Source organism: Aotus nancymaae, unplaced genomic scaffold (assembly GCF_030222135.1).
Source record: "Aotus nancymaae isolate 86718 unplaced genomic scaffold, 86718_ANA_hifiasm-v0.15.2.pri h1tg000004l, whole genome shotgun sequence".
Lineage (NCBI taxonomy): Eukaryota > Metazoa > Chordata > Mammalia > Primates > Aotidae > Aotus > Aotus nancymaae.
The window spans coordinates 29011134-29037964 of NW_026988415.1; the positions used below are offsets into that span (position 1 = coordinate 29011134).

Consider the following 26831-nt stretch of genomic DNA (forward strand, 5'->3'; position numbering starts at 1 on the left):
TACATGTTCTCACTTATAAGTGAGAGCTGAATTATGAGAACACGTGAACACAGGGAGGGGAATAACACACACTCGGGCCTGTCATGGGGACAGGGGGAGGGAGAGCATTGGGATAAATAGCTAATGCATTCGAGGCTTACTACCTAGGTGATGGGTTGATAGGTACAGCAAACCACCATGGCACATGTTTACCTATGTAACAAACCTGCATATCTGGCACATGTACCCTGGAACTTAAAATAAAATTAAAAAGAAAATGTGAGCCTAGGTGCCAGGCAGGAAGAGAAAGGAGGCTGAACATGGCATGGAAACCCATGATGGGCTTCTGCCTTGGGAGAACAGCCTTGTAGCCTCTGGGCAGGAATGGGGCTCAGCCTCTGTAGCCTTGCCTTGGCTGGCACAGAGGAAGCTGTGAGAGCTGTGTCTCCTTGACCACCTCATTTCTAAGGCTGGGTTGTTTTCCCATTGTGTTACTTAATTCTTTAGCGCATCGCTGTCCCATATGGTAGCCGTTAGTCACATGTGGCTATTTAATTTTTTGGAATTTTTTATATTTTATTTTTAATTGATAGCAATAATTGTATATATTATACAATTATTTGGCCTCCCAAAGTGCTGGGATTGAGCCGAGTTGCTGGGATTACAGGTGTGAGCCGCTGCGCCTGGCCCATAATATTCTTGAGTTTCTGGTTCTATTCAGGACTAGTTAAGCCTCCCTTTAGTTAAGGCTGAGGTGTCTGGACTCATTCCATGTCATAAAGTCCTTTTATTTCCTTCCACGTCCAAAACCAACGTGACGTTTTGATATATGTTTACATTGTGGAATGCTTACATCAAGCAAATTAGCAAATGGATCATCATCTCACAAACTTACCTTTTTTTGTGGTAAAAACATTTTAAATCTACTCTTTTTGGCTGGGCATGGTGGTTCACACCTGTAATCCTAGCACTTTGAGAGGCCAAGGTAGGAGAATCACTTGAGGCCAGGAATTTGAGACCAGCCTGGGCAAAAAAAAAAAAAAAAAAAAAGTGAGACCCCATCTCTATAAAAAATAAAAAAAATTAGCTGGGAAGGGTGGCACCTGCCTGTATCCCAGCTACTAGGGAGCCTGAGGTAGGAGAATCACTTGAGCCAGGAACTGGAGGCTGTAGTAAGCTATGATCATACCACTGCACTCGAGCCTGGGTGACATAACAAGACCCTGTCTCAATCAATCAATCAATCAGTGAAATCTACTCTTTTAGCAATTTCAAAATATATAATAAAATTTAAAACTCAGTTCGTCAATCGTGTTAGCCATGTTTCAAAAGCTCACCCCTCATGCACCTAGTGACTAATACTAAACAGCACAGATATAGAACATTTCTGTTGTCACAGAAAGCTCTACTGGGGCCAGGCACGGTGGCTCATGCCTGTAATCCCAGCACTTTGGGAGGCCAAGGCAGGCAAATCACTTGAGGCCAGGAGTTCGAGAGCAGCCTGGCCAACATGGTAAAACTCCATCTCTACTAAAAATACAACAAAATTAGCTGGGTATGGTAGCGCGTACCTGTAATCCCAGCTATTCAGGATGCTGAGGTGACAGAATCACTTGAATCGGGAAGCAGAGGCTGCAGTGAGCTGAAATCACACCACTGTACTCTAGCCTGGGCAACAGAGCAAGACTCCGCCTCCAGAAAAAAAAAAAAAAAGCCCTATTGAGCAGTGCTGCTACAGAGTTAGACTTTTGAGATTGGGTGTGAGCTAATTCTTTTTCTTCTTTTTTTTTTTTGAGACAGTTTCACTCTTGTTGCCCAGGCTAGCATGCAATGGTGCGATCTCAGCTCACTGCAACCTCCACCTCCCAGGTTCAAGCAAATCTCCTGCCTCGGCCTCCCAAGTAGCTGGGATTACAGGCATGTGCCACCACGCCTGGCTAATTTTTGTACTTTTAGTAGAGACGGTGTTTCACCAAGTTGGCCAGGCTGATCTCGAACTTCTGACCTCAGGTGATCCACCTGCCTTGGCCGCCCAAAGTGCTGGGATGACGGGCATCAGCCACTGCACCCGGCCATTCTTTTTCTTCTTCCCGGGAGTTTGGAGCTCAGTATGGACAACTGATCACTTTCTTGGCTGTTCTGTCCCATCCTAACTTCTCTGATGGCTGCGGGGAAAGATGGTCTCGGGCAGTCCTACGTACTTTGCTGAAACCTAAGACAGCTATTGTTGTTCCCATTCCTTTGGATATTCTGTTCCATTTCATTTTAGAAATAAAGAAACATTGGCCGGGCACGGTGGCTCACGCCTGTAATTCTAGCACTTTGGGAGGCTGAGGTGGGTGGATCTTGAGGTCAGGAAATCAAGAACATCCTGGCCAACGTGGTGAAACCCCATCTCTACTAAAAATACAAAAATTAGCTGTGCGTAGTGGCAGGCTCCTGTAATCCCAGCCACTCGGGAGGCTGAGGCAGGAGAATCGCTCAAACCAGGGAGTCGGAAGTTGCAGTGAGCCGAGATCGCGCCACTGCTCTCCACTCCAGCCTGGCGACAGAGCAAGACTCCGTCTCAAAAAAAAAAAAAAAAAAAAAAAAGAGAGAGTGAGAAAGATAAAGAAACATCTGTGTAACTCTACTGGGTTTTTTAAGTAAGGGGTTTTCATTACTGAAGCTATGCCTAGGCGCATGTAGTTAGTCTTCTATCCCATGGCCTTGCCTCTAAGGTCTCCCCTACCAGCTCAGCTACTGCTGCCAGATTAATTGGCCTAAGGTGCAGTCTTGGTCATGTCAGTCATTGCTTCACCTCTCTGCACCTCAAAACCCTCAACTATAAAGAAAGGAGGTACTTGGCCAGGCACGGTGGCTCACGCCTGTAATCCCAGAACTTTGGGAGGCCGAGGCAGGTGGATCACCTGAGGTCAGGAGTTTGAGACCAGCCTGGACAACATGGTGAAACACTGTCTCTACTAAAAAATATAAAAATTAGCCAGGCATGGTGGAGGGCACCTGTGATCACAGCTACTTGGGAGGCTGAGGCAGAAGAATCGCTTGAACCCAGGAGGTGTAGGTTGCAGTGAGCTGAGATCGCACCACTGCACTCCAGCCTGGGCAACAAGAGTGAGACTGTCTCAAAAAGAAAAAAAAGGAAAAGAAAGAAAGAAAGAAAAAGAAAGGAAGCACTTAATTACTTCACGAGTCTCTTCCACATTTAACTTGTTGTACTCTCAAGGGTTGTCACCAAAGCCCATGACAAGGGTATCGATTTTTTCAGTTTCCTAAAAAAAAGTGAGACAGGTGCCTTGGCTCAGGCCCATAATCCCAGCACTTTGCAAAGACAAGGCAGGAGGATTGCTTGAGCCCAGGAGTTCAAGACCAGCCTGGGCAACATAGTGAGACTCTATATTAAAAATACAAAAAATTAGCCAGGCATGGTGGCACGTGCCTGTAGTCCCAGCCACCCAGGAGGCTGAGGTGGGAGGATTGCTTGAGCTGAGAGATCGAGGCCACTACATTCCAGCCTGGGTTTCAGAGTGAGACTCTGTCTCAATTAAAAAAAAAAAAGAAAGAAAAGAAAAAAATATCAGCACTTTCAGGAGGCGAAGTGAAAGGATCTCAAAGACAAATGTATAAAAGTACAATGAACAAAAGCCAGGTTAAGGCAACTGACAGGCAGCCCAAATGACTAGTAAAAGCTGGCTTATACAGCAGGCCTGTCACTCACCTACCTCAGTGACAGTGTCAAATACCCACAGGACCCGGAAAACTAACTCCTTCATGGTATGCTGCAAGTGCTACAGAATCCTAAACTCTCTAAAAAAGAAAAAAAAGAAAGAATCCTAAACTCTCTCCTGAATCCATGAAAGAAAGTGAAATTTTGCTCGCTCTGCTCTTACTATTCAGCGTAGTTTATTGCATTGCATTCTAGTCTGTGACCGCCTGTGGCTCTTGTTCTCTGATCCACTTATCAAAATGGCATGCCAGAATATTCTTTTGTAGTTTTTTTTTTTTCCGAGACAGTCTCGCTTTGTTGCCCAGGCTGGAGTGCAGTGGTGCGATCTTGGCTCACTGCAAGCTCTGCCTCCCGATTCAAGCAATTCTCCTGCCTCAGCCTCCTGAGTACCTGATTACAGGTACACGCCGCTATGCCTAGCTGATTTTTGTATTTTTAGTAGAGACGAGGTTTCACCATGTTGGCCAGGCTGGTCTCGAACACCTGACCTCGTAATCCACCCACCTCAGCCTCCCAAAGTGCTGGGATTGAGCCTAGTGCTGGGATTACAGGTGTGAGCCACTGCACCTGGCCCACAGTATTCTTGGGTTTCTGATTCTATTCAGGACTAGTTAAGCCTCCCTTTAGTTAAGCTGAGGTGTCTGGACTCATTCCATGTCATAAAATCCTTTTATTTCCTTCTACATCCAAAGCCAAGTATTTCCATCGACTGGCTTTGCCATTACTGAAGTTTTCTCTGCGATCCATGGTGATCCTCCCTGATTGCAGGGGTTAAGAAAAGACAGGGGTCCCTTACATATAAGAGGTCCTGTTATCTAATGCTCTAAATACTGGGTTGACCGTGTCAAATTCCTTACTTCTCAGACCTGTTTCCTCATAAAATTGAGATCATAACAGAACCTACCTCATAGGGTTGTGGTAACAATTAAATGAATAAATATACAGAAAGAGCTTATAAAAGTCAGTGCTTAGCCTGTAATAATTACTCAGTTTTTTTTTTTTTTTTTTTTTTTTTTTTGGAGATGGAGTCTTGCTCTGTTGCCCAGGCTGGAGTGCAATGGTGCGATCTCGGCTCCCTGCAACCTCCACCACCCAGGTTCAGGCGATTCTTCTGCCTCAGCCTCCTAAGTAGCTGGGACTACAGGCGTGTGCCACAATGCCTGGCTAATTTTTGTATTTTTAGTAGAGACGGTGTTTCACCATGTTGGCCAGGCTGATCTCGAACTCCTGACCTCAAGTGATCCGCCTGCCTCAGCCTCCCAAAGTGCTGGGATTGCAGGCCTGAGCCACCATGCCCGACCAACACTCAGTAAATGTTCTGTTATTACAATTGATGTTATTATTAACCATGTGGGGTAACTATGGGGACTCTTTTTTTTTTTTTTGAGATGGAGTCTCCCTCTGTTGCCCAGGCTGGAGTGCCGTGGTGCAATCTTGGCTCACTGCAACCTCTGCCTCCTGGGTTCAAGCAATTATCCTGCCTCAGCCTCCCGAGTAGCTGGGACCACAGACATGTGCCACCATGCCCGACTAATTTTTGTATTTTTAGTAGAGATGGGTTTCACCATATTGGCCAGGTTGGTCTCCAACTCCTGACCTCGCAATCCACCCGTCTTGGCCTCCCAAAGTGCTGGGGTTACAGGTGTGAGCCACCGCGCCTGGCCTATGGGGACTCTTTTTAACAAAATGTCTGACTAAAGACAATACAGTGTTCCTTTACCATATTCAGGAGCAGAGACTTGGAGATAAAATGGCAGGAGGAGAGAATGATCCAGAGTATGGTGCCTTTGGTGCCATCATGGCAATCCCTGACAGAAATGCCCCCTGAGGTTTCAGGGTCCTGCAGGGTCACAGCCTTACTTGTCCCCACCCACCCTGGGCTTGGCCAGACTGGGGGCTGCTCACAGGGGACTGTCTCCAATCTCCCTGTACTCCCCTGCCAGCTGCACGAGAAGTTTGACCGTCTAAAGAAACTGCACCAGGACGAGAAGAAGAAGCTGGAGGATAAGAAGAAATCCTTGGATGATGAAGTGAATGCTTTCAAACAGAGAAAGACGGCGGCCGAGCTGCTCCAGTCCCAGGGTTCCCAGGCTGGAGGCTCACAGACTCTGAAAAGAGACAAAGAGAAGAAAAAGTAAGTAGCAGGCTGCTCTGGGGTGGTGCCTTCTCTCTCTTCCTGCTCATCCTTCCGGGGCAGGACGTGGCACCTGAAGGGGCTGAGGACTGGTGACCAGAGGTGAGCTGCGGGCTGTCAGATTGGTTGGGGTACCTATAACTGGTCTCAGCATCCCTGTGGGATCTTTGGATTCCCTGAGTTTGGGGAGCTGAGAGTAGGGGAGGGATGTGGTCCTGGAGGCCCAGCCCATCCGTCCAGCTTGCTTAGGAAAGCCCTGCAAACTCAAGGCCCATAGGAGCGGAAGGGAAAGGAGAGGAAAGGCAAAGGGAGAGTGAAGGAGCAGAAGGGAGGAAAAAAATGAGAAGGGCAGCAATATAAGAAAGAGAGGAACAAGGCTGGGTGTGGTGGCTCATGCCTATAATCCCAGAACTTTGGGAGGCTGAGGCAAGCAGATCACTTGAGATCAGGAGTGTGAGACCAGCCTGACCTACATGGCGAAACCTTGTCTCTACTGAAAAAAACAAAACAAACAAACAAACAAAAAACAGAAAGTAGCCCAGTGTGGTGATGCATGCCTGTAGTCTCAGCTACTCAGCAGGCTGAGGCAGGAGGATCACTTGACCCCGGGAGGTGGAGGTTACAGTGATCCGAGATGGCACCACTGCATTCCAGCCTGGGCAATGGAGCGAGACTCCATCTCAAAAAAAAAAGAAAAGAAAGAGAGAAACCAAAAAAAGTACAGATATGGGCCAGGCATGGTGGCTCACGCCTGTAATCCCAGCACTTTGGGAGGCCGAGGCAAGTGGATGACCTGAGGTCAGGGGTTCAAGACCAGCCTGGCCAACATGATGAAACCCCAACTCTACTAACAATACAAAAAGTTAGCAAGGCGTGGTGGCACATGCCTGTAATCCCAGCTACTTGGGAGGCTGAGGCATGAGAATTGCTTGAACCCAGGAGGCAGAGGTTGCAGTGAGCCAAGATCACGCCATTGCACTCCAGGCTGGGTGACAGAGCGAGACTCTGTCTCAGAAAAGAAAAAAGAAGTGCAGATACAGAGTAGTGGAAGAAAGAGAAAGCCTTTAGCAGAAACTCTGTGCACCCTCTCCCCACCCCTGCCCTATATCTGAGGTTGCTCACCTCTCCACCCTGCCTCAGTTCTCACTCGCTGCAGCCAAAGGAATTTAACTGCTGCCACTGAAGGCTGTAGCCTGGCCCTGATTTTCCACCCCTTTGTGATCCCTCCCTGCTGGCTGCTTAGTTCTGCCCAGACTGGGGTGCTGAGAACTTACGAGGGAACCTTCAGATGCCAGTGTACCCGCATGTGCCCCATCCTCAGTCTGGGGAATGATTTTAAGACTTCCCATCTCCTCTGATACTAGAACATGGGCTCCTGGATACCATGTGGGTCAATAATCCTCACCAACCCATCTCTGCTTGCTGAAGTTACCCATTCCTCATCCCAGAACCAGAGAAAAGTATTTCCAACGGGATCTAGAAAACTCTCTGGGTGCCCTTGTGCCCTGCAGTTGTTTCTGCAGCGTGACTAGAGGAGCTCCCAGGTGGACTGTTTAGCAGTGTCTTTACTAAAGGGTACTGAGGATGCAAAAGATGTCCACGGTCATTGCCTTCTGTTTTCAGCCACTTGTTCCTGGACTTCACTATTGGATATTTTGCCAGAAGGAAGAAACACCTTCCTTTCCTCTGGCTTATCACTTAGAAATAACATGGTAACTTTTGCATAACAGTAAAATATGTTATATTTGAAGGCACTCAGCTTTGCAATCCAATTACTGTTTATTCAAATGTGTAATTTGAACATCTTGGCCAGGTATGGTGGCTCACGCCTGTAATCCCAGTACTTTGGGAGGCCGAGGCAGGCGGATCACTTGAGGTCAGGAGTTTGAGACCAGCCTGGGCAACATGGCGAAACCCCGTCTCTACTAAAAATACAAAAATTAGCTGGGCGTGGTAGTGCACGCCTGTAGTCCCAGCTACTTGGGAGACTAAGGCAGGAGAATCACTTGAGCCTGGGAGGCGGAGCTTGTAGAGAGCCAAGATCATGCCACTGCACTCTAGCCTAGGTGACAGAGTGAGACTTTGTCTCAAAAAAAAATGAATATCTTCACCAATTAGTCCAGAGATTTTTGTTACTGAATCTTAATACTACATGTCAAATTCACTGATGAATGAACTTTTTTGGTATTACCTGATGGATAAAGGTCAATTAGCCAGAAAAAAGTCTCTTTAGACACACCCTGTACTGTATTCACTTATCTGTCACGGTGTATTAGTTGCACCAGCAGGAATGGATTCCTATTTTTAAGATCAGAAAAATCTAAATTCGTCCGCCAGCTGTAACCTGCTGCCTCCATAGTCCTGTGGTATTTGTTAACTCAGTACATGGGGCAGTTTCATCGCCTGGTTGTTAGGAATTGGTTTGTTCAGGCTGCATTGAAACTATAAATATTCCCTATTCAGATGTTCAGTACAAGTTCTTTTTAGATCAAGCTTTCCCCTTGTTGCCTCAAACTGACCGACTTCTCCCACCCCAGGCAGGAGATCCCAACAGGGAGATAGCCCTCTCTACTCTCCAGGAATATCTGGCGTTGGTGACAGTGCCCCTTTCCAATTCTGAAATGGGTGAAAACCCTGCTGGCACGTGGCACCTCATATTAATAAGGGCCTAACAGAATGACCTATCCTCTTCCGTACTTCCAGATGTCCAAGTGGCCCCGGGTCTCATCTTCTTATGTAATTTCATGAGCACTTGGTTAACTCCTGGAAGAGCCACCATTAGACCAGTGCCACCCTCCTCCCATAGTCATGATGGTGGGTTTTGAGGGTAGAAATGGTGGTAGTAGTATTTCTTCTTGAGAGCTGGTGGTTGGATCTAAGAGTCACACATCCAGAATTTCCTTTAGCTTCCCCTAAATTGGAGATTAAGAAAGTATTGGCCGGCTGCAGTGGCTCACGCTTGTAACCCCAATACTTTGGGAGGCCAAGGCAAAAGGAATGCTTGAGTCTAGGAGTTTGAGATCAGCCTGGGCAACATAGTGAGACCCTTGTCTCTACAAAAAAAAAAAAAAAATTAAACATTAACTTGGAATGATGACACTTGTGTATAGTCCCAGCTACTCAAGAGGCTGAGGTGGGAGAATCGCTTGATCCCGGGAGGTTGAGGCTGCAGTGAGCCATGATTGCGCCACTGCACTCCAGTCTGGGCAAAAGAGAGAGACCCTGACTCAGAAAACAAAAAAAGAGTATCAGTGTTTCAGGGGTTCCTACCAGTCCACCCTTCCCACTTCCCCTTCCTGCTACTCCTGATCGCCTTTGACCTCTAACCCTTCATTGTTTGTGTCAACTCATAATATTTGATTTCTCCTCATGCTCACTCCATCTTCATCAGCTCTTACTGTTTTACAGTTAACTCTGCTGTTTGCTGCATGCTGCATGAGACCCAGGGTCCTGGTAAGCTTGATTAACTCTAAATAGAACTAGCAGTGGCTTCTAGAACATATCTCCCCCAGTCCCGCACCCCCAACACAAACATCCAATCTTAGAAGAAGCTGCTTCATTGGTCTAGCTGGTTTTCTCTTGTGACTTATAATATGAAGAAATAGTCTGGTGTGGTTTCAAGTGTACATGTGGAATGTCTGCCTGCCTGCCTGCTTGCCTGATTAAAGTGAGGGATTGTTTCAGACTTTTGCTGCTAGAACGGCTGGGTAACATAGGTGGATCTTGTGATCAGTATTTGAGGTTTCAGTGTGGGTAGTTTTTTTCTTAAAGAGCCATAATCGAGCTGGGCACAGTGGCTCACACCTGTAATCCCAGCACTTTGGGAAGCCGAGGCAGGCAGATAACCTGAGGTCTGGAGATCGAGACCATCCTGGCCAACATGGTGAAACCCTGTCTCTATTAAAATACAAAATATTAGCTGGGCGTGGTGGTACATGCCTGTAATCCCAGCTACTCGGGAGGCTGAGGCAAGAGAATCGCTTGAACCTGGGAGGCGGAGGTTGCGATGAGCTGAGATCACGCCATTGCACTCCAGCCTGGGCAACAAGAGTGAAACTGCGTCTCAAAAAAAAAAAACAAAAAAACAAAGAGCCATAATCATTATTTGCAAAATTAATGAAACCGTAGTGATGAGAGAAACTTTGGGGTTCACAAGCCCTGTCCTGCAATGTCACAGTCAGCATCAACCTCCTCCCATCCCCCTGCATCAGGTTTGAGAATATCCAGAGTCAATGGAAACTCACTTCTCTGTTTCCCTCTGGTGGCTGTTTCTTATCTGAGGGGTTCAAGTTCTCAAATTCCGTTTGACTGTACCCCCTCAAAACCGTAACAAAAGTGGAGGAAAATGAAGAGAACTTAGACATCCTTACATTTAATCCTACAAGTACCAGCTTCATGAAAACCTCTTATAAGACCAGTAGGTAACCTTTGGTAAGGATTCCTGAGTGCTAGATTTTGTGTTTATAGTTTATAAAGCATCACATAGTTTATGGGGAGACTGAAAGCAGGGATTAAGCACCTTCTATCTCCTCTACTAGACTCAGGTAGTGAATGGAAAGGAAATACAAACATTTTTAATTTAACATCATTAGGTTTTGTTGTTTTTGTTTTTGTTTTTGTTTTGTTTTGTTTGTTTGTTTGTTTGAGATGGAGTCTTACTCTGTCTCTCAGGCTGGAGTGCAGTGGCACAATCTCAGCTCACTGCAATCTTCGCCTCCTGGGTTCAAGCAATTCTCATGCCTCAGCCTCCCAAGTAGCTGGGATTATAGGCATGGGCCACCATTCCTGGCTAATTTTTGTATTTTTAGTTGAGACCGGGTTTCACCACGTTAGCCAGGCTGGTCTTGAAATTGTGACCTCAGGTGATCCACCCACCTTGGCCTCCCAAAGTGCTGGGATTACAGGTGTGAGCCACTGTGCCCAGCCTAGGGTTATATTTTTAAAACTTTACCATGGAAACTTTCAAACATGAACAAAAGAAGAGAGGATAATACAGTTCGGCCCACAACCCAGCCCCCAAACAACCATAAACATATGCCCAATCTTGTTTCATCAATTACTGCAGACCTGCTGAATTATTATAAAGCAAAACCATATCCCTTTATCTGTAAATACTTAGTATATATACATATATATATATATTTCCAAGAGAATGATCCTTTAAAAAAATATAACCACAACCCCACCATTATCACACCTACAGAATGAACAATAATTCATTAACATGAAATGTCTAGTCAGTGTTTGAAACATCCTAGTTGTCTCATAAATGCCTTTTTACATTTGGTTTGTTTGGATCGGGGAATAGAAAATATAGAGAAGACTTTTCCCCACTCACCCATGTAGTTTATGATTTAAATGGAAAGCCTGCTGTTAGTCACCAAACTGATTGTTGCAGCTATTGCACTGGGGACTTGGGGCAGCTGGCAAAACATCCTGCTTGGAAGCAAATCCTGAAGAGGAAGTCCATAGAGGTTTCTGCAACATAAGGCCCATGAAACTGGGCCAAAGGAAACAATCTTGAAAGAACAATGACTTGATTTACTGTCTGGCTTAACGGCAAGTCTTGGTGCCCCTGCTAGTTGACTGAAATTAAACAGCAAATTTCCATTTAGGAAGACAGTCAATTCCTAGAATGTCTGTCCATTCTTTGCACTGTAGTTCCAGTGCCTAGCGAAGTACCTGTCATGTAATAGGACCTCAGTTCATGCGTTCTTTGTTCCTCCATTTTTCTGTTGTTTTTTTGTTTTGAGACGAAGTCTCTGTTGCCAGGCTGGAGTGCAATGGTGCGATCTCGGCTCTCTGCAACCTCCAACTTCCGGGTTCAAGCTATTCTCCTGCCTCAGCCTCCCAAGTAGCTGAGATTACATGCTCGTGCCACCAAGCCCAGCTAATTTTTGTATTTTTAGTAGAGATGGGGTTTCACCATGTTGGCCAGGATGGTCTCTATCTCCTGACCTCATGATCCGCCTGCCTCAGCCACCCAAAGTGCTGGGATTACAGGCATCAACTACCGTGCCTGGCTGTTTCCCCATTTGTAATGAGGAGAGCAGCAAATATGTATTCTAGTTTGTGAGATTTAAGTTTACTCAGGTTTCATTGCACGTGGCTTGACACAATTGCATACAGGTTTCCCCAAGTAAATCATTGTTAGTGGCCATTCCTAAAGTGAACTCTGGCAAAACTATAATTAAAGCTACACTTTACAAGTGAGAAGCAATTGGTAACCAGCTGGAATAGCCAACCCCAACCCCGAGTAGGTTGGCTCTTCCTGGCAGGCTTCTCCCTGGTAGACTACGAAAGCAGTTCCAGACTAACTAGTCAGGGGAGGCTTGGGCCGCCAGGATCTGAAAGCAGCAAAGGCAACCCGCCCCCTCCTCAAAGCCCTCATGCTAGGGGTGGATCCTAAAGGCCACCTAGAATGCAGGCACTGAGGCTTACTGTGCCCCCGCATTTTGAAATTGCTTGAGGCACTACTTGTAGCTCTCTGCATTTGTAAAAGCGATTCCTTTGTGATTCCCCCCAACATATTTGCAGATACTATACCTTAATTGTTATTGGTCCTTAGGAGTGCACAGTATATGGATAGTGTACAAACATCAAAATATATTAGCCTTCCTGTGAAACTAGAATATAGACCATTGCAGTGTTTTTTAGGTTACTCTTCCCCTGGGAAGTAGACAAAGAATAAAAATAAGATATGAGGCTGGGCGCAGTGGCTCATGCCTGTAATCCTAGTACTTTGGGAGGCCAAGGCGGACAGATAACCTGAGGTCAGGAGTTCGAGATCAACATGGCCAACATAGTGAAAACCCCTCTCTACTAAAAATATAAAAATTAGTTGGGTGTGGTGTCGCATGCCTGTAATCCCAGCTACTTGTGGGGCTGAGGCAGGAGAATGGGTTGAAGCCGGGAGGTGGAGGTTGCAATGAGCTGAGATGGCGCCATTGTACTCCAGCCTGGGTGACAGAGCAAGACTCCATCTACAAAAAAAAAAAAAAAAAAGATGAGAATTATAGCTTTTATTACTTTCCAAAGTGTTTTTGTTTTTTGTGTGGTATCTCATTTTACACTTATAACAGGTCTGTGTGGTAAGAAGGAATAATCCCCAGTTTACACAATGAGTAAATGGAGGCTGGGCACGATGGCTCACTCCTGTAATTGTAGCACTTCAAGAGGCTGAGGTGGGAGGATCACTTGAGCCCAGGAGTTGGAGACCAGCCTGGGCAACATGGTGAAACTCCGTCTCTATATTTATTTTGAAAAAAGAGTGGCCAGGCGCAGTGGCTAACACCTTTAATCCCAGCACTTTGGGAGGCCAAGGTGGGCAGATCACCAGAGGTCAGGAGTTTGAGACCAGCCTGGCCAACATGGTGAAATCCTGTCTCTACTAAAAATATAAAAATTAGCTGGGCATGGTGGTGGACGCCTATAATCCCAGCTACTCAAGAGGCTGAGGCAGGAGAATCAATTGAACCTGGGAGGTGGTTGCAGTGAACTGAGACCACACCACTGCACTCCAGCCTGGGAGACAGAGTAAGACTCCATCTCAAAAAAAAAAAGTAAATGGAGGAGCAGAGAATTTAAGGAACTTACCAAGGACCACACAGTGAGTTGGTGGCAGAACTCTTATTTTCTGCTATAAATTACCATTCACCTCAGTATGTGTATCTTCAAAGTGTGTGTGTGGGAGTATATTCCCTTTGAGGAAGTGACTGTAAAACATACTCATTTATGCCCATACTTTTATCCCTGCCAGATATCTAATAGTCTTTATTTAATGGGATAAATTAATTCTTTGGGTAATAAATAGGGCTTAGATCCATAGCCAAGGAATTCTCAGGGATGTTGTATATGAAAGAGTCTTAAATAAACAGCTCTGGGCCCAGCTGTGACTCTTTCTTTGCGGCCACAGGCAAGTCTATTGACTTCTCTGTGTTTCTCAGTCTACTTATATGTCAAATGGGGATCAGTCCTACTTGCTGTATTTATGTCACAGGAATGAAATTTACATGGAAGAGAAGTTGAAGTATTATTTAAGCACAAACCCATGATGGGTTTCCATAGTTCAAGTTCTCAGGTACCAACCCCATACACTCTGCAAACAGGCCTTGCCCCAGAGTACCAGTTAGCTGACTAGGACAGCTCTGAGGGCCTCCTGGGGTGAAACCTTAGCCTCCTCTGCTTTCCCTATGGGACAGAAAATGCAGTGGCTAGAGCCTGGGGCTCTATCCAGTGGCCTGAGGCCACCTGGAGATTTGCAGAAGGTATTCCTGTAGACGGTATTGGGTGGTGACAGGGGGAACATTAGTCAGGACCCTAGTCATTAAGAAGAGATAGCCGGGCTCAGTGGCTCACGCCCATAATCCCAGCACTTTGGGAGGCTGAGGCAGGCGGATCATAAGGTCAGGAGTTTGAAGCCAGCCTGACCAACATGGTGAAACCCTGTCTCTACTAAAAATACAAAATATTATCCTGGCATGGTGGCGCACACCTGTAATTCCAGCTAGTCAGGAGGCTGAGGGAGGAGAATCGCTTGAACCCGGGAGGCGGAGGTTGCAGTGAGCTGATATCATGCCACTGCACTCTAGCCTGGGTGACAGAGCAAGACTCTGTCTCAAAAAAAAAAAAAAAGAGAGAGAGATGGCAGGGTGCAGTGGCTCATGCTTGTAGTCCCAGCACTTTGGGAGGCCGAGGCGGGCGGAACACCTGAGGTCTGAGGTCAGGAGTTTGAGACCAGTCTGACCAACATGGAGAAACCCCGTCTTTACTAAAAATACATTAGCCGGGCATGGTGGTGCATGCCTGTAATCGCAGCTACTTGGGAGGCTGAGGTAGGAGAATTGCTTGAACCCAGGAGGCAGAGGTTGCGGTGAGCCAAGATCGTGCCATTGCACTTCAGCCTGGGCAACAAAAGCGAAACTTTGTCTCAAAAAAAAAAAAAAAAAAAAAGAAGAGACAAAAAATATTTTTGTGGTTGTTGATCATGATTTTGCTGGCTAATGCCACTGCTGCCGTCATGTGGGAGTGTGTGGAGTGTATGAGAGAGAAAGCATGTTCCCCGGAGCCAATGCAATAAGACTTTTAAGACCATCTAACATAGCTATATTCTAATTTAGCCATTAGTCCTCATGACTTAATTTTCTTCTGACCTTTTATTTTGGTACATTAATCTATCTGTTCATTAACTCAGCTTCTCTTTTCATTTTCAGTTTGGGCTTCCTGTAGAAACCCTTTACCTGCGCAACAGAGCTGGGCCTCCCTTTCTCTAATTTCCCCCTTAACATGCCTGGGGGGCATACCATCCAACCCGGTCCCTCTCCTCTCTTCCTGCCAAGGTTTATAGAAACCTGAGAGTCTGAGGACGATGTCTGGCCGCTGGTCAAGAAGCCAACAGTCATGTGGCTCACAGATGCATCCTGCTTCCCAGTCCCCATCCCAGCACCCCCAACCATTCCCCCTGTCTTCCCTGCCATCTTTGCCAGAGGTGCGACATAGTCAGGGGGCCGATCTGCTACTCTTCCCCACCAACTCCCCAGTTCCAGTTGCTGTTAGTTTCCCTGAGGTATTTGCATCCACCATGGCTGGGTAAGCACCGGTCAGCACAGCTGCCCCCTTGGTCTCCTGTATCCCAGTCACTAGTCTTCCCTGGCTCACCCCACCCTCACCCTCAGGAGCCACAGCCACTTCTCAGAGGGTTCCAAAAGGAGAGCCTTTGGCGTCTGTTCCTTCTAACCTTCAAGTCCAGCCCTTTCCAGTTCTCATTCACTCAGAGTAACTGCACTCAAGCTGTGCTCAAAATTTGCAACACATTTATTTACACCAAACCCTTCCCATAAAACACAACTGCTGGAGAAAATAGCAGGCGTTTCCCCTCTAACTCTGGGTATCCCACAGGTGCAAAAGGGAGAATAAACCTGAATATTATTACCAGTCTAGAGTCTTGAATGATAGCCTTACTGAATTCTTCTTGTGAGGTATCTCAGGGTAATTTCCGGAAGGGCTCCATACCATCCCAATAGGATGAGACCAGTAGCAGGAATAAAAAATCCCACTTTGTAGACTGGAAAACTGAGCTGTCAAAGAATCAAGTGTTTGCAGGTTTGCTCTGATGAGTCTTCTAGTTCATTCAGTGACCGTCATGATGATTTTTCACATGCATTTTGCATGCATCCCCCAATAAGAAGAGATGAGACTACCAGCTGGAGAGAAGAGGTGTTCCACCTTGGAAGGCCCTTCACTTTGTTTCCAATCTAAGGAGTTGAGAGTCTAAAAATATTCCAGCCCTAGTTTTTATCATGGGTCTCATCTGATAGTGGCTTTGGGAACCTCTGTGAAGTACAGAGCCCCACCTTGTCAGGGTTACGAGGCGCAGTGGCCTTTGGTGTTTGGCCAGTGACAGAGTGAGCGATGGAGTTGACCTGGCAATGATCTGTGGCTAACATGCCGTCTCTCTGCCCTTCCTTTGCAGTAACCCATGGCTGTGTACTGAATAGTATTCCCCGCTACAGCTGGACTGGACTCCATTTAGCCTTTTAAGCCAAGGTTCCTATTTTAACTGACAGCTTTCCTTCGGGTGCCAGGCAGCCAGGCCCCCCACCCCTACCCTGCCACGTACTTCAAGCTCACTTCTTCTTTTTGAGTTCTGCACCATGCTCCGGCCTCCCAGTCCCCCGGCACTGACCGTGACCTCTACCTTCTTCTTCTTTTTTTTTTTTTTTTGAGTTTCTTTTTTTGATCACTTACTTTCAAAGCACACAGTCAAACAAGGTTATGCCAATTTCCAGGCCTTTTCAAAGTATTGAGAAGGGGAAGGGGATTTCTTGCTTCAATTATAGATTATAATAGGAAGTGAAAAGAAAAAAATGAAAAGCAAACATATGCGCGCACTTTCTCTTTTCTTGCTGGCAAAGCAAGAGTGCAGGTTTGCTGTGCGCCGTTTGGTGACCTACTGATTGGTGAGTGACCAGAGTAAGTACGAAGGTGATGCCAAAGCACAAGCCAGTTTCCTGGGAAAATTCAAGTCACAGTGGAGTTTTTTTTTTTTTTTTTTTTGAAGACTGTATGCTTGGAGGTAGAAACAAACCAACAACCTCAGCTGCTCAGATACTGAGCCAGTAGCTCAGAGAGATGCTGAGTTAGGCCTGTCAGGTCTCCTTGGGAAAGGCTTCTTATTTGCAACTTTGATGATTCTGTGTCCAGCTTCAGAGCTGCTTTCCCAGAAATTCACGCTTAAACAGCCAACCGATAATCATCACCGCCCCCCCTCACCCGCCGTAATTATTTGCATTGCAAACCTGAGGCACCCTCATTTGCATTTGTGTACAGATTTAAGACTTGAGAAGCTCTGAATACTTCAAAAGTATTAGACCCACACAGCCTTAGAGAGACCTTCAGAAACTAAGGAGGAGTTTTATATTAAGGGAGACGTTTTAGTCGGTAAGACAATAGGACCTACTTAACTCTGGGAGAGGAAATGAAGGCCCAGAGAAGGGAAATGACTTACCGAGGTCCCACTGCTGTTTCAACGCAGAAGCCGGACTAATTTCCATGCCATGCTTCCTGACTCCCAATCCATTTCACAAAGGGATTCAATCTGCTTATATATGTTCCTGGAGACGAGGTATTTTGATGATCAGAGAACTGAGTAGTTAGCGTTAGAAGACCCTTGAGTTTTTTTCCCACAGAAAAACATCTGAAGATGGAGTGAGAGGTGGCAAAGCAAAGGCATAGCGGGCCAGCTTCTTAACCCAGTGATGCTGCAAGGCTGGAACCGGGTCCAGGAGACTGTGTGGAAAAGGTGCCCTAGGTGACCCTTATAATCAGGGAATTTGGTAAACAAAAATCTAACCCATGAGTGAATGTATTTTAAAAAGTTGATCAAGCCTATTAATATGTGTATTTCATTGGATAGCTTTTCTCACTTTAGACAGATTTTTTCCTCCTTCAATGAAAAGGCTTTTAATTAGTACAGCTGTTACTATTTTTAAAAAACATACCATTAGTACTCTGTTTACTTCTGGTGAAACAAAACCAGTCATTAGAAATGGTCTGTGCTTTTACTTTCCCAGACTGGAGTGGCTTGTCTGAAACAGCGCACACACACACACACACACACACACACACACACACACACCCCTCACTTCTCTTATGCCAAGAAGTTTGCTTTCCCTAGCTGCAGTGTAGATGGCTCTTGTTTTTGTTTTTTTGTTTTAATCATTTGGCATTCATATGTGGCTGTTAATATGTGCTTGTTTTTAATTAAAACAAGAAGCTTTAAACTGGTGTGTGGTGTTCTTGAAACCGCATAAGCAGATTTCCCCGTGGTGATGGCCCATCAGTGACCCCCATTTCTAACCTGTCTTCTCAAACTATAATCTGTGCTACCTCATACTGCCCACTTCCCTCCCCCGTCTTACTTTGAACGTCCTCTTTCTTTGGCTAATTTCATGTTTTCTTTCTCTTTCTCTCTCCTTCTCCAGCTTTTTTTAATCTTGTCTTCAGCAGCTGCACTAAGTCTAAAGGAGAAGACTGCCATTATAGAAGAGTTAGGGTTCCATATTGTCTAAAATCAGAAATCAACCAATTCCCTCTCCCCTCAAACTGCAAGCACACACACATACACCACAGCACTCAACAAGTGTTCATGTGTCCCTGTGTCCAGGCAAGAAGCTCTCTTCTGACTTACATGGTATTTTAAATGGAAGTGTCTTGTCCTAACTAACAAGGCAGGAAAAGAACCATCAGAGCTGGAAAATGGACCAAATGTAACCTCAGAGAAACAACTACAGGACCACTCACCCAAGTGTAAGTGACTGGGGCAGGACACCTCAGCTGTGGGTGTGGAAGTACTGTTCACAAGGTTTCGAGTTTTATGTTTTTCTTTTAAACATTTCTCTGGTTCAATGGGTTGACTGTCTACAGCCACTGTTAAACATTTCTGAACGTGGAAGAGTAAGTCAAGTGACATATATATCTTCTTCAGCATTCACAGACCTTCTATAGACTCCAGCAAGGGGGAAAAATGGATCCACTAACAGGTGGAGAAGGGAGAGAAGGGAGGGGGTTTAAGCTTAGTGAGAGCAAAATTACTCCATTCAACCTTCTGAGATCAGTTGGGGTTTTGAGAGAGGTTTCTGCTCAACCTAGGATCTGGAGGGAGAGCTTTGATGTTGGTAAATCTGCCTTGAACTCATTGGTTTAACTTGCATAAAAATACCATGTAAGCGTGCTCATTCCATATATCCCTACCACCATTCTGCTGTTCGATGTCTTTTGAGAGAGCCTCTTTGCATGTTTGCCAGAATCTGTGTGTGTTTTTCCTTTCTTCTCCTTTGTTCTTTTTGCTCAAAGGTGTGACCAGTCACTGCCCCTCTGGGGCTTTCATTCTCCAGGAGAAACATCCCAGAACCAGCACTGTTTAGCTTGATACCTTTCTAATGTCCATGTCAATTTTCAATAAAATTCAAAGAAATGCTAAATGGCTGTGTGATCTGATCTTGTCACTGGGTGATGCGGCCCACTACAGTTTGCCTGAGGAGTGGGTGGCTGCCTCCCGAGTGGGTGATTTGAAGGGCTCAGGGAGGCACCACCAGCCTATGAAACCTTCCTAGGTGGGTTGCCATCCCCCGTGCCTGCTTCCTCCAACTTTCTTTCATCTGGGCCTGAAATTCCCACCATGGCAGGGTGGAGGTGGGCAGGAAGTCCTCTACTTTTTTCTTTATTAGCATGGATTCAACTAAGTTGAGCTGATTATCATCTAGTATATTAGATGGAGGAAGTGGAGTGCCAGATCCTACGGAACAAGATTCAGGTGAGTTTTAATTCTGGAAGGAAAAGAACCCTGCACCACATGTCTTCTCTCATGTAATCCTGGGATGTGAGTATCCCCCAAAATTCATGGATATATGGATATGACTGCTCTTCATGACTTGAAAAGCATTCTATAGATACTAAGGAGTATTTTGTGTCCTGGGGCTACCAGAGAGCGGAGCCTCCCATCCTCCCATCCTCCCAAGCATTAAAGTGGGCAAGAGAGAGAGCCATCACTTTAAAGAACCCTGGTAACCCTTAGGGAAACGAACTTTCCTCAGCTTCGTTTCCCTAAGGGCCAGGGTGCAGAAATCAAGGCGGACATCTTCTCGGTATGGAGGCCTGGAGGCCTCAGAAAGTACCCGGGTACATAGGCCTGGCTCTGCGCAGCTCGCACACTAGGGGGCAGCCGAGTACCACAATACATCTGTGACATTTGTGACGTCACTGTGCAGAGACTGGCACTAAGATGTTATGGAAAATTACAAGCCCTGGAGCCCTATAGACTTGCGAACTGTGTGCTCTAGAGGCAAGTTGTGTTTAAAACGTCTCTAGAGGCCGGGCGCGGTTGCTCACGCCTGTAATCCCAGCACTTTGGGAGGCTGAGGTGGGTGGATCACCTGAGGTTAGGGGTTTGAGACCAGCCTGGCCAACATGGTGAAACCCCATCTCTACTAAAAATACAAAAATTAGCCGGGCATGGTGGCACATACCTATAATCCCAGCTATTCGGGAGGCTGAGGCAGGGGAATCGCTTGAACCCAGGAGGTGGAGTGTAAGGGTTCTTGGGTTCTTGCCGAGTTTAAAATGAAGAAACTGAGGCCAGCACGAGAAGATCCAATGCAAATTTATTCAGGCTCCCGGGCTAGGTTCTGCGGTCTGACAGGAGGGGCCAGAGAAGTCACACGGACTCCTCTCAGACGTGGGGTTTTATAGGGAGTGGAGGCGTTCGATTGGTTGTGGGAGAGCAGGGTGTGGGCAAGGCAAGCTTGCTATTGGCAGGTAGGCAGGGTTTCAGTGCCATTGGGTAGTTTTACAAGACTCGACTGCTATTGGGTAGAGTTACAAGACTTCGTTTGCATTTTGGCAGGGTTCTTTAAGGGACGGCTAGGCTGTGTGAGGGGGGTGGACATGTCCCAGCTCCTGGAGAAGGGGGGGTGTCTGAGCTCCCGGCGAGGCGACTGGCCTTACATTCCGACCTTTTGATGATAGAGGACGCCGCTCTTTCTGGCTACTTCCTGCTGAATAGGGGTGGAGTGAGGGGGACAGGTCAGTTGGCTGGTGCCTCGACTGAGAATCGGATGTAGGGATGAAGCAGTATTTGATTAACAGCCACTCATCCAATTTCTCACATATGAGCTTGTAGGAACCTGGGCCAGTGACGTGATTTGTCGCTGGAGGGAGGCCAGGGAGGTGGCTGACGCTTCAATGGTCACACAGAGCTTGTTTTCCAGTTGAGCGGCTGAAGTGACACTGTACCCTAGGGCACCGCTCCCGAGTCCGGCTGCTACGAGAGAGGAGGCTAGAGAGAGACCAACGACTATTGGGAGGAAGACAGACTGCTCGTTTGTTTCGGTGAGCAGAGGGAGGCGTAAGGAGAGATAGGAGCTCAGCTTGCCCATATACCTTTAACTGCGGGACTAGAGTAACAGGCACGTGGCGGGGGGAGGGGAGGGAGGCATTTATAACTTTGGTTAGGGTCCCATTACACCAAAAGTATCCTCCTGGAGGTGCATAAAGGGTGGATCTTACTTTTGCAGTTGTGTTACAGCTGGAGCTGTTGGTTGTTCCATAGCAGAGAAAGAGATCTTGGGAGTCCATCTTGAACAGCGGGATACCCGTTAGGGTGGTGTCAGGTCCTGCAGATGATTGTGACAGGTTGAACCCGGTCTGGAGGGGAACTGCGGCTAAGGGGGGTTTGTTAAGGGAGGCACATAAAAGCAATTAGTGAAGTTTATGGCTTCGACTAGCGTTAGCCAAGAGAAAGGCTGGGGTTGTTGCACCTTCATTATCACCCTTATCATCACCACTGTCATTGCTACAACCTTTATCATTACCACCTTCAGCATCATCACCTTTACCATCACTACCATTACCATCATCACCATTACCATAACCATTATGATCACCACTTTCACCATCATCACCATCGCCTCCATTATCACCTTTACCCTTTACCATCACTTTCATCATCACCTTCATCATCACCTTCATCATTACCTTCATTATACCTTCATCATCATTACTACTTTCATTACTACCACTATTATTAACAGTCACCTTCATCTCGAGGGCCTGAGTTGGTTAGTTAAGGTGGCCTCATTCTGTAGGTCCATTGGGGAGGTGACGTGCCTCGAGGGTGGCTGAATCTGTGACTACTGCATAGGCCGCTTTTCGTCGCCCCTCGGCGGTCACTATTGAACTCCCATTTACATAAAAGGTAAGGTCTGGGCTAGAGAGAGGAAGGTTAGACAGGCCCTCCCGAGGTGTAACAAATGTATCCATTAGTTTAGGACAGGAATGGGCTGAGGAGGGGGAATGGGATGGAAGAGGAAACAAAGTAGCCGAGTTGAGTAGAGAAGTGGGATGAAGGCTGACTGAAGGATTTTCAAAGAGAAAGTAAGACTCATAGTGTAGAGGAATGGTAAAGAAGGCATCTTTGAGGTCAAGAACTGTAAAAAGGGAGGTAGTGGAGGTAATGTTGGATAGCAGAGTGTATGGGTTGGGGACTACAGGGTGAAAGGGTACCACCGCCTTGTTGATAAAGCGTAGGTCCTGAACTAGGTGGTAGTCACTGGATGACTTTTGGGGCATGGTGTCGGTTAGGAGGAGCAGTAGGAGGTGTGCGGGAGATGGGCTTGAGTACGGGGGGGCCAGTAAGTTGGAGAGTGGCCCCCACAGTCTGGCATCTTTGAGGTCAAGAACTGTAAAATGGAAGGTAGTGGAGGGAATGTTGGATAGCAGGGTGTATGGGTTGGGAACTACAGGGTGGAGGGGTACCACCGCCTCGTTGATAAGGCGTAGGTCCTGAAGCAAGCGGTAGTCGCCAGACGGCTTTTGGACCGGCAAAATAGGAGTGTTACAAGGTGAACTGGTGGGAATAAGGAGTCTCTGGGCTAGGAGTCGGGTGATGATAGGCTTCAGGCCCTGACGGTGGGCTTTTGAAATAGGAAACTGAGGACGTGAGGGAAAGCGAGTAGGATTTTTGAGAAGTATTTTAGCTGGCATGTGATGTCTAGCCACTACAGGCTTAGAGGTATCCCATACCAATGGATTAACTACATCAGGAGGGATGGGGGTTGAGGCGAAGGGTTAAGACAGGGCATAGTGTCGGTTAGGAGAGGCAGAAGGAGGTGAGCAGGTGATGGGTTTGAGTATGGGAGGCTAGTGAGTTGGAGAGTGGCCCCCACAGTCTGGAGAATATCTCATCCTAACAAGGGAACTGGGCATGAGGGTACAATTAGACAAGAGTAAGAAAAGGGGTGTCCCTCGAGGACACAGGCTAGAGGATGGGTTTGATTAGGGCAGGAAGGCTTTCTATTAATTCCCATGACTGAGACTTGGGAAGGTATGCTAGGCCCCGAGTAGGAAGGCAATACAAAATAGTTAGCTCCCATATCCACTAAGAAGGAAATGGACTTACCCGCTACCTGCAGCTTTACCCTGGGCTCGGCAAGGGTGATGGGGGTCCTCAAGTCCAGGCTCTATCAGTCGTCCAGAAGGACGAGAAGTACAAGTGAAGGGATTGCTTCCTGTGGACCGGCCTGCTCCTCACATAGAGGTGTGGGGAGTGGGCCTATAGTCCAGGACGGGCAATCAACCTTCCAGTGTCCAGTCTGTTTGCAGTTTGGGCAGGGTCCAGGAGGTGGACAAGGACAGGGGCACTGCCGGGCCCAATGTCCCTCTTGACCACCTCTGAAACAGGGCCCTGGCGGGGCCCTTGAAGCATTTCGGAAGGGTTTTGATGGACCTCCCCCACTGGATGTTCGGGGGGCTGCTGGCCTCAGGGCTGCTACAAGAGCTTGGGTTTGGAGGCCTACCTTCTGCAGTAAGTGGGCCTGTCGGGTGGCCTCAGCCTTATCCTCTCGGCTGTTAAAAACTTTAAATGCCATGTTTACCAGGTCCTGTATGGGAGTTAGGGGGCCCTCCTCAGCTTTTTTAAGTTTCCTCCTTATATCAGCCGCCGACTGGGAGATGAAGTGGGTGGCTAGGACTGTAGCCCTGCTAAGGAGGCTGGATCCAGCTATGTATGGAGGATCATAGCATTAGTGAATCAGTCAAGGAAGGTGGCTGGGTTTTCATCAGGTCCCTGAGTTATTTCCCTCAACCTGTCGTAATTAACTACCTTCTGGGCTGCGCTTTGCATGCCCGCTAGGAGGCACTGTAGCATTTGGTCTCGGTGGCGGCGGCCATCTCGACCGTCCTGATAGTCCCAATTAGGGTCAGCCTCAGGGACCGCTGTCTTGCCTACCGGCATCTGGTTGTTAGTTAGGTGTACCTGATCAGCGTGTGCTCGGGCTGCTGTAAAGACCCGGTCACACTCGTCTGGGGTGAGGGTGGAGGATAGGATTATATACGTGTCATGCCAGGTTAGGTCATATGCCTGAGTAAGATAATGGAATTCTTTGGTGTAAGCAGTAGGATTGGTGGAGAAAGACCCCAGGCGTTTTTCAATAGCTGATAGATCAGAGAAGGAGAAGGGGACGTGCACTCGGACAATGCCCTCTGCTCCAGCCACCTTGCAGAGGATGCAAAAGAGGGAGGCTTTGTCATTAGGAGCACAGCACGAGCGGGTGTGAGCACTAACAGTAGAGGCCAGGTTGGGATTAGGAGGTGGAGGAGCTGAGGGGGGTTGAAGTCTGTCACAAGGTGGAGGATTATTGGGTTGGGCCAGCGGAAAGGAGAGTTCCTCAGGCACTTCAGGGTCAGAAAAGGAAGAGGAGGAGAGTGGAGGGGCTAAGGGCAAACAGGAGGTTTCTTTGGCTAGGAACACCTGGGCAGTGGTGCAAGAGGAACAGAGGGTGGGACGGGAACGAAGATACCAGAAAGCCTGCACGGTTACAATGATTATAATCAGGAAGAAAACAAAAAGAGACAGGGCTAGGGCTATCTGCCACATGGGAAAATTAGAGGGTACAATAAAGACAGTACTACATATATGAGTGATGGACAAAGGGTGGGTGCCCCCCAGATGGGAGACCAGTCTGATTCCTTCCCGGCCACGTCCCTGAAGGGATATTTCAGGGGTGTCTTGGCTAAGGTGTACCCGAATAACCCCTGGGCCTGGTCACCTCAGAACTTTCAGTCCAGAGGTGAATCACCATTATGCCTTATGACGTCCCCGTGGAACTGCGGGTTGAGGCCCACACAAGCCCCGTAGCTGTTAGGCCGTGGGACTACACATAAACTCACTCACTCACTCACTCGCATCAGGATTAGGAAGAGAAACTTATGATACAGCTACTCCATAAAGTGGGCAACGGCCGTTATCTAGAGAGAGAGAGAGAGAGAGAGAGAGTTAAGAGCAGGAAGTGGCCGCCATCTTGAGAGAGAGTTAAGAGTGGGAAGTGGCCACCATCTTAAGAGAGAGAGTTAAGAGCGGGAAGCGGCCGCCATCTTAGGTGCGAGAGAGAGAGAGAGAGGGAGAGGGAGAGAGAGACTGAAAGTACAGTTACTTAATTAACTGGAGCTTTTATGCCAATTGGCTGGTTCGAAATAAAGGTTTTGGTGGTGTAAGCCGGGGGGTTTGGCTCTGCCATGAGGCAGGGCTGCTTGCATTTAATGGGGCTTCTGAGTACCCACACCTCAGTTGCTGGTGAGGGTTCAGGAAGGTGGGGATGTCTCCCTCAAAATCCTGACCCTGAGAAACTCCTCACGGGGAGAAGACAAGAGTGCAGGAACGTCTCCTCTACACTCAGGTCCTCAAGAAGCCAGGGTCCCGGACCCATGGCAAGAATCCCTGATGCTGCAGCGGTTTCGAGCAGGGACTCTACGAGGACAGCGGGTGGGGTAGTGGGTAATAGAAGTCTTACCTTGTGGTGGAACGGCAGCTCCCCGGTCTGGCTTTGAGTGGAGGAATCAGTTTCCCCCAGGAGGGGTCTTACAACTCCCCCCGGGTTTTGGCACCACTTGTAAGGGTTCTTGGGTTCTTGCCAAGTTTAAAATGAAGAAACTGAGGCCAGCACGAGAAGATCCAATGCGAATTTATTCAGGCTCCCGGGCGAGGTTCTGCGGTCCGACAGGAGGGGCCGGAGAAGTTGCATGGACTCCTCTCAGACATGGGGTTTTATAGGGAGTGGAGGTGGTCGATTGGTTGTGGGAGAGCAGGGTGTGGGCAAGGCAAGCTTGCTATTGGCAGGTAGGCAGGGTTTGAGCGCCATTGGGTAGTTTTACAAGACTCAACTGCTATTGGGTAGTTACAAGACTTCGGTTGCATACAAGACTCGACTGCTATTGGGTAGAGCTATAAGACTTCGTTTGCATACAAGACTCGACTGCTATTGGGTAGTGTTACAAGACTTCGTTTGCATACAAGACTCGACTGCTATTGGGTAGAGCTACAAGACTTCGTTTGCATACAAGACTTGACTGCTATTGGGTAGAGTTACAAGACTTCGTTTGCATTTTGGCGGGGTTCTTTAAGGGAGGGCTAGGCTGTGTGAGGAGGGTGGACGTGTCCGAGCTCCCGGGCGAGGGGGGGTGTCCGAGCTCCCAGCGAGGCGACCGGCCTTACATGGAGGTCGCAGTCAGCCGAGATCCTGCCATTGCACTTCAGCCTGGGTGACGAGAGCAAGACTCCATCTTAATAATAAACAAACAAAAAGAAGTCCTGGCTGGGCGCGGTGGCTCACGCCTGTAATCCCAGCACTTTGGGACCCCGAGGTGGGCAGATCACCTGAGGTCAGGAGTTTGAGACCAGCCTGACCAATATGGTGAAACCCCATCTTTACCAAAAATACAAAAATTAGCCAGACATGGTGGTGGGCACCTGTAGTCCTAGCTACTTGGGAGGCTTAGACAGGAGAATTGCTTGAATCTGGGAGGCAGAGGTTGCAGTGAGCCGAGATCGTACCACTTCACTCTAGCCTGGGTGACAGAGCAAGACTCCATCTCAAAAAAAAAAAAAAAAGAAGAAGAAGAAATGAAGACACATAGCTGGAATTTTAATACAAATTAGTG

The 26831-nt window shown here is 47.4% G+C and overlaps 1 protein-coding gene across 10 annotated transcripts in view; it reads left to right on the forward strand.

The window, feature by feature from the left end:
* SEPTIN6 (septin 6) overlaps positions 1-19321 on the forward strand; it is an 84182-nt gene extending 64861 nt beyond the window's left edge. For 2 of the 10 annotated variants that reach the window (XM_064361517.1, XM_064361507.1), the window contains 3 exons: positions 5650-5840; positions 9232-9293; positions 18323-19321. In XM_064361517.1, the coding sequence (XP_064217587.1) occupies positions 5650-5840; positions 9232-9293; positions 18323-18540 (471 nt within the window). In that variant the 3' untranslated portion in view covers positions 18541-19321. Of the gene's footprint in view, positions 1-5649; positions 5841-9231; positions 9294-15052; positions 18122-18322 lie in introns of those variants that run through there. The other 8 variants (XM_064361523.1, XM_064361518.1, XM_012475780.2 and 5 more) reach the window with 8 other exon arrangements.
* The last annotated feature ends 7510 nt before the right edge of the window (positions 19322-26831 follow it).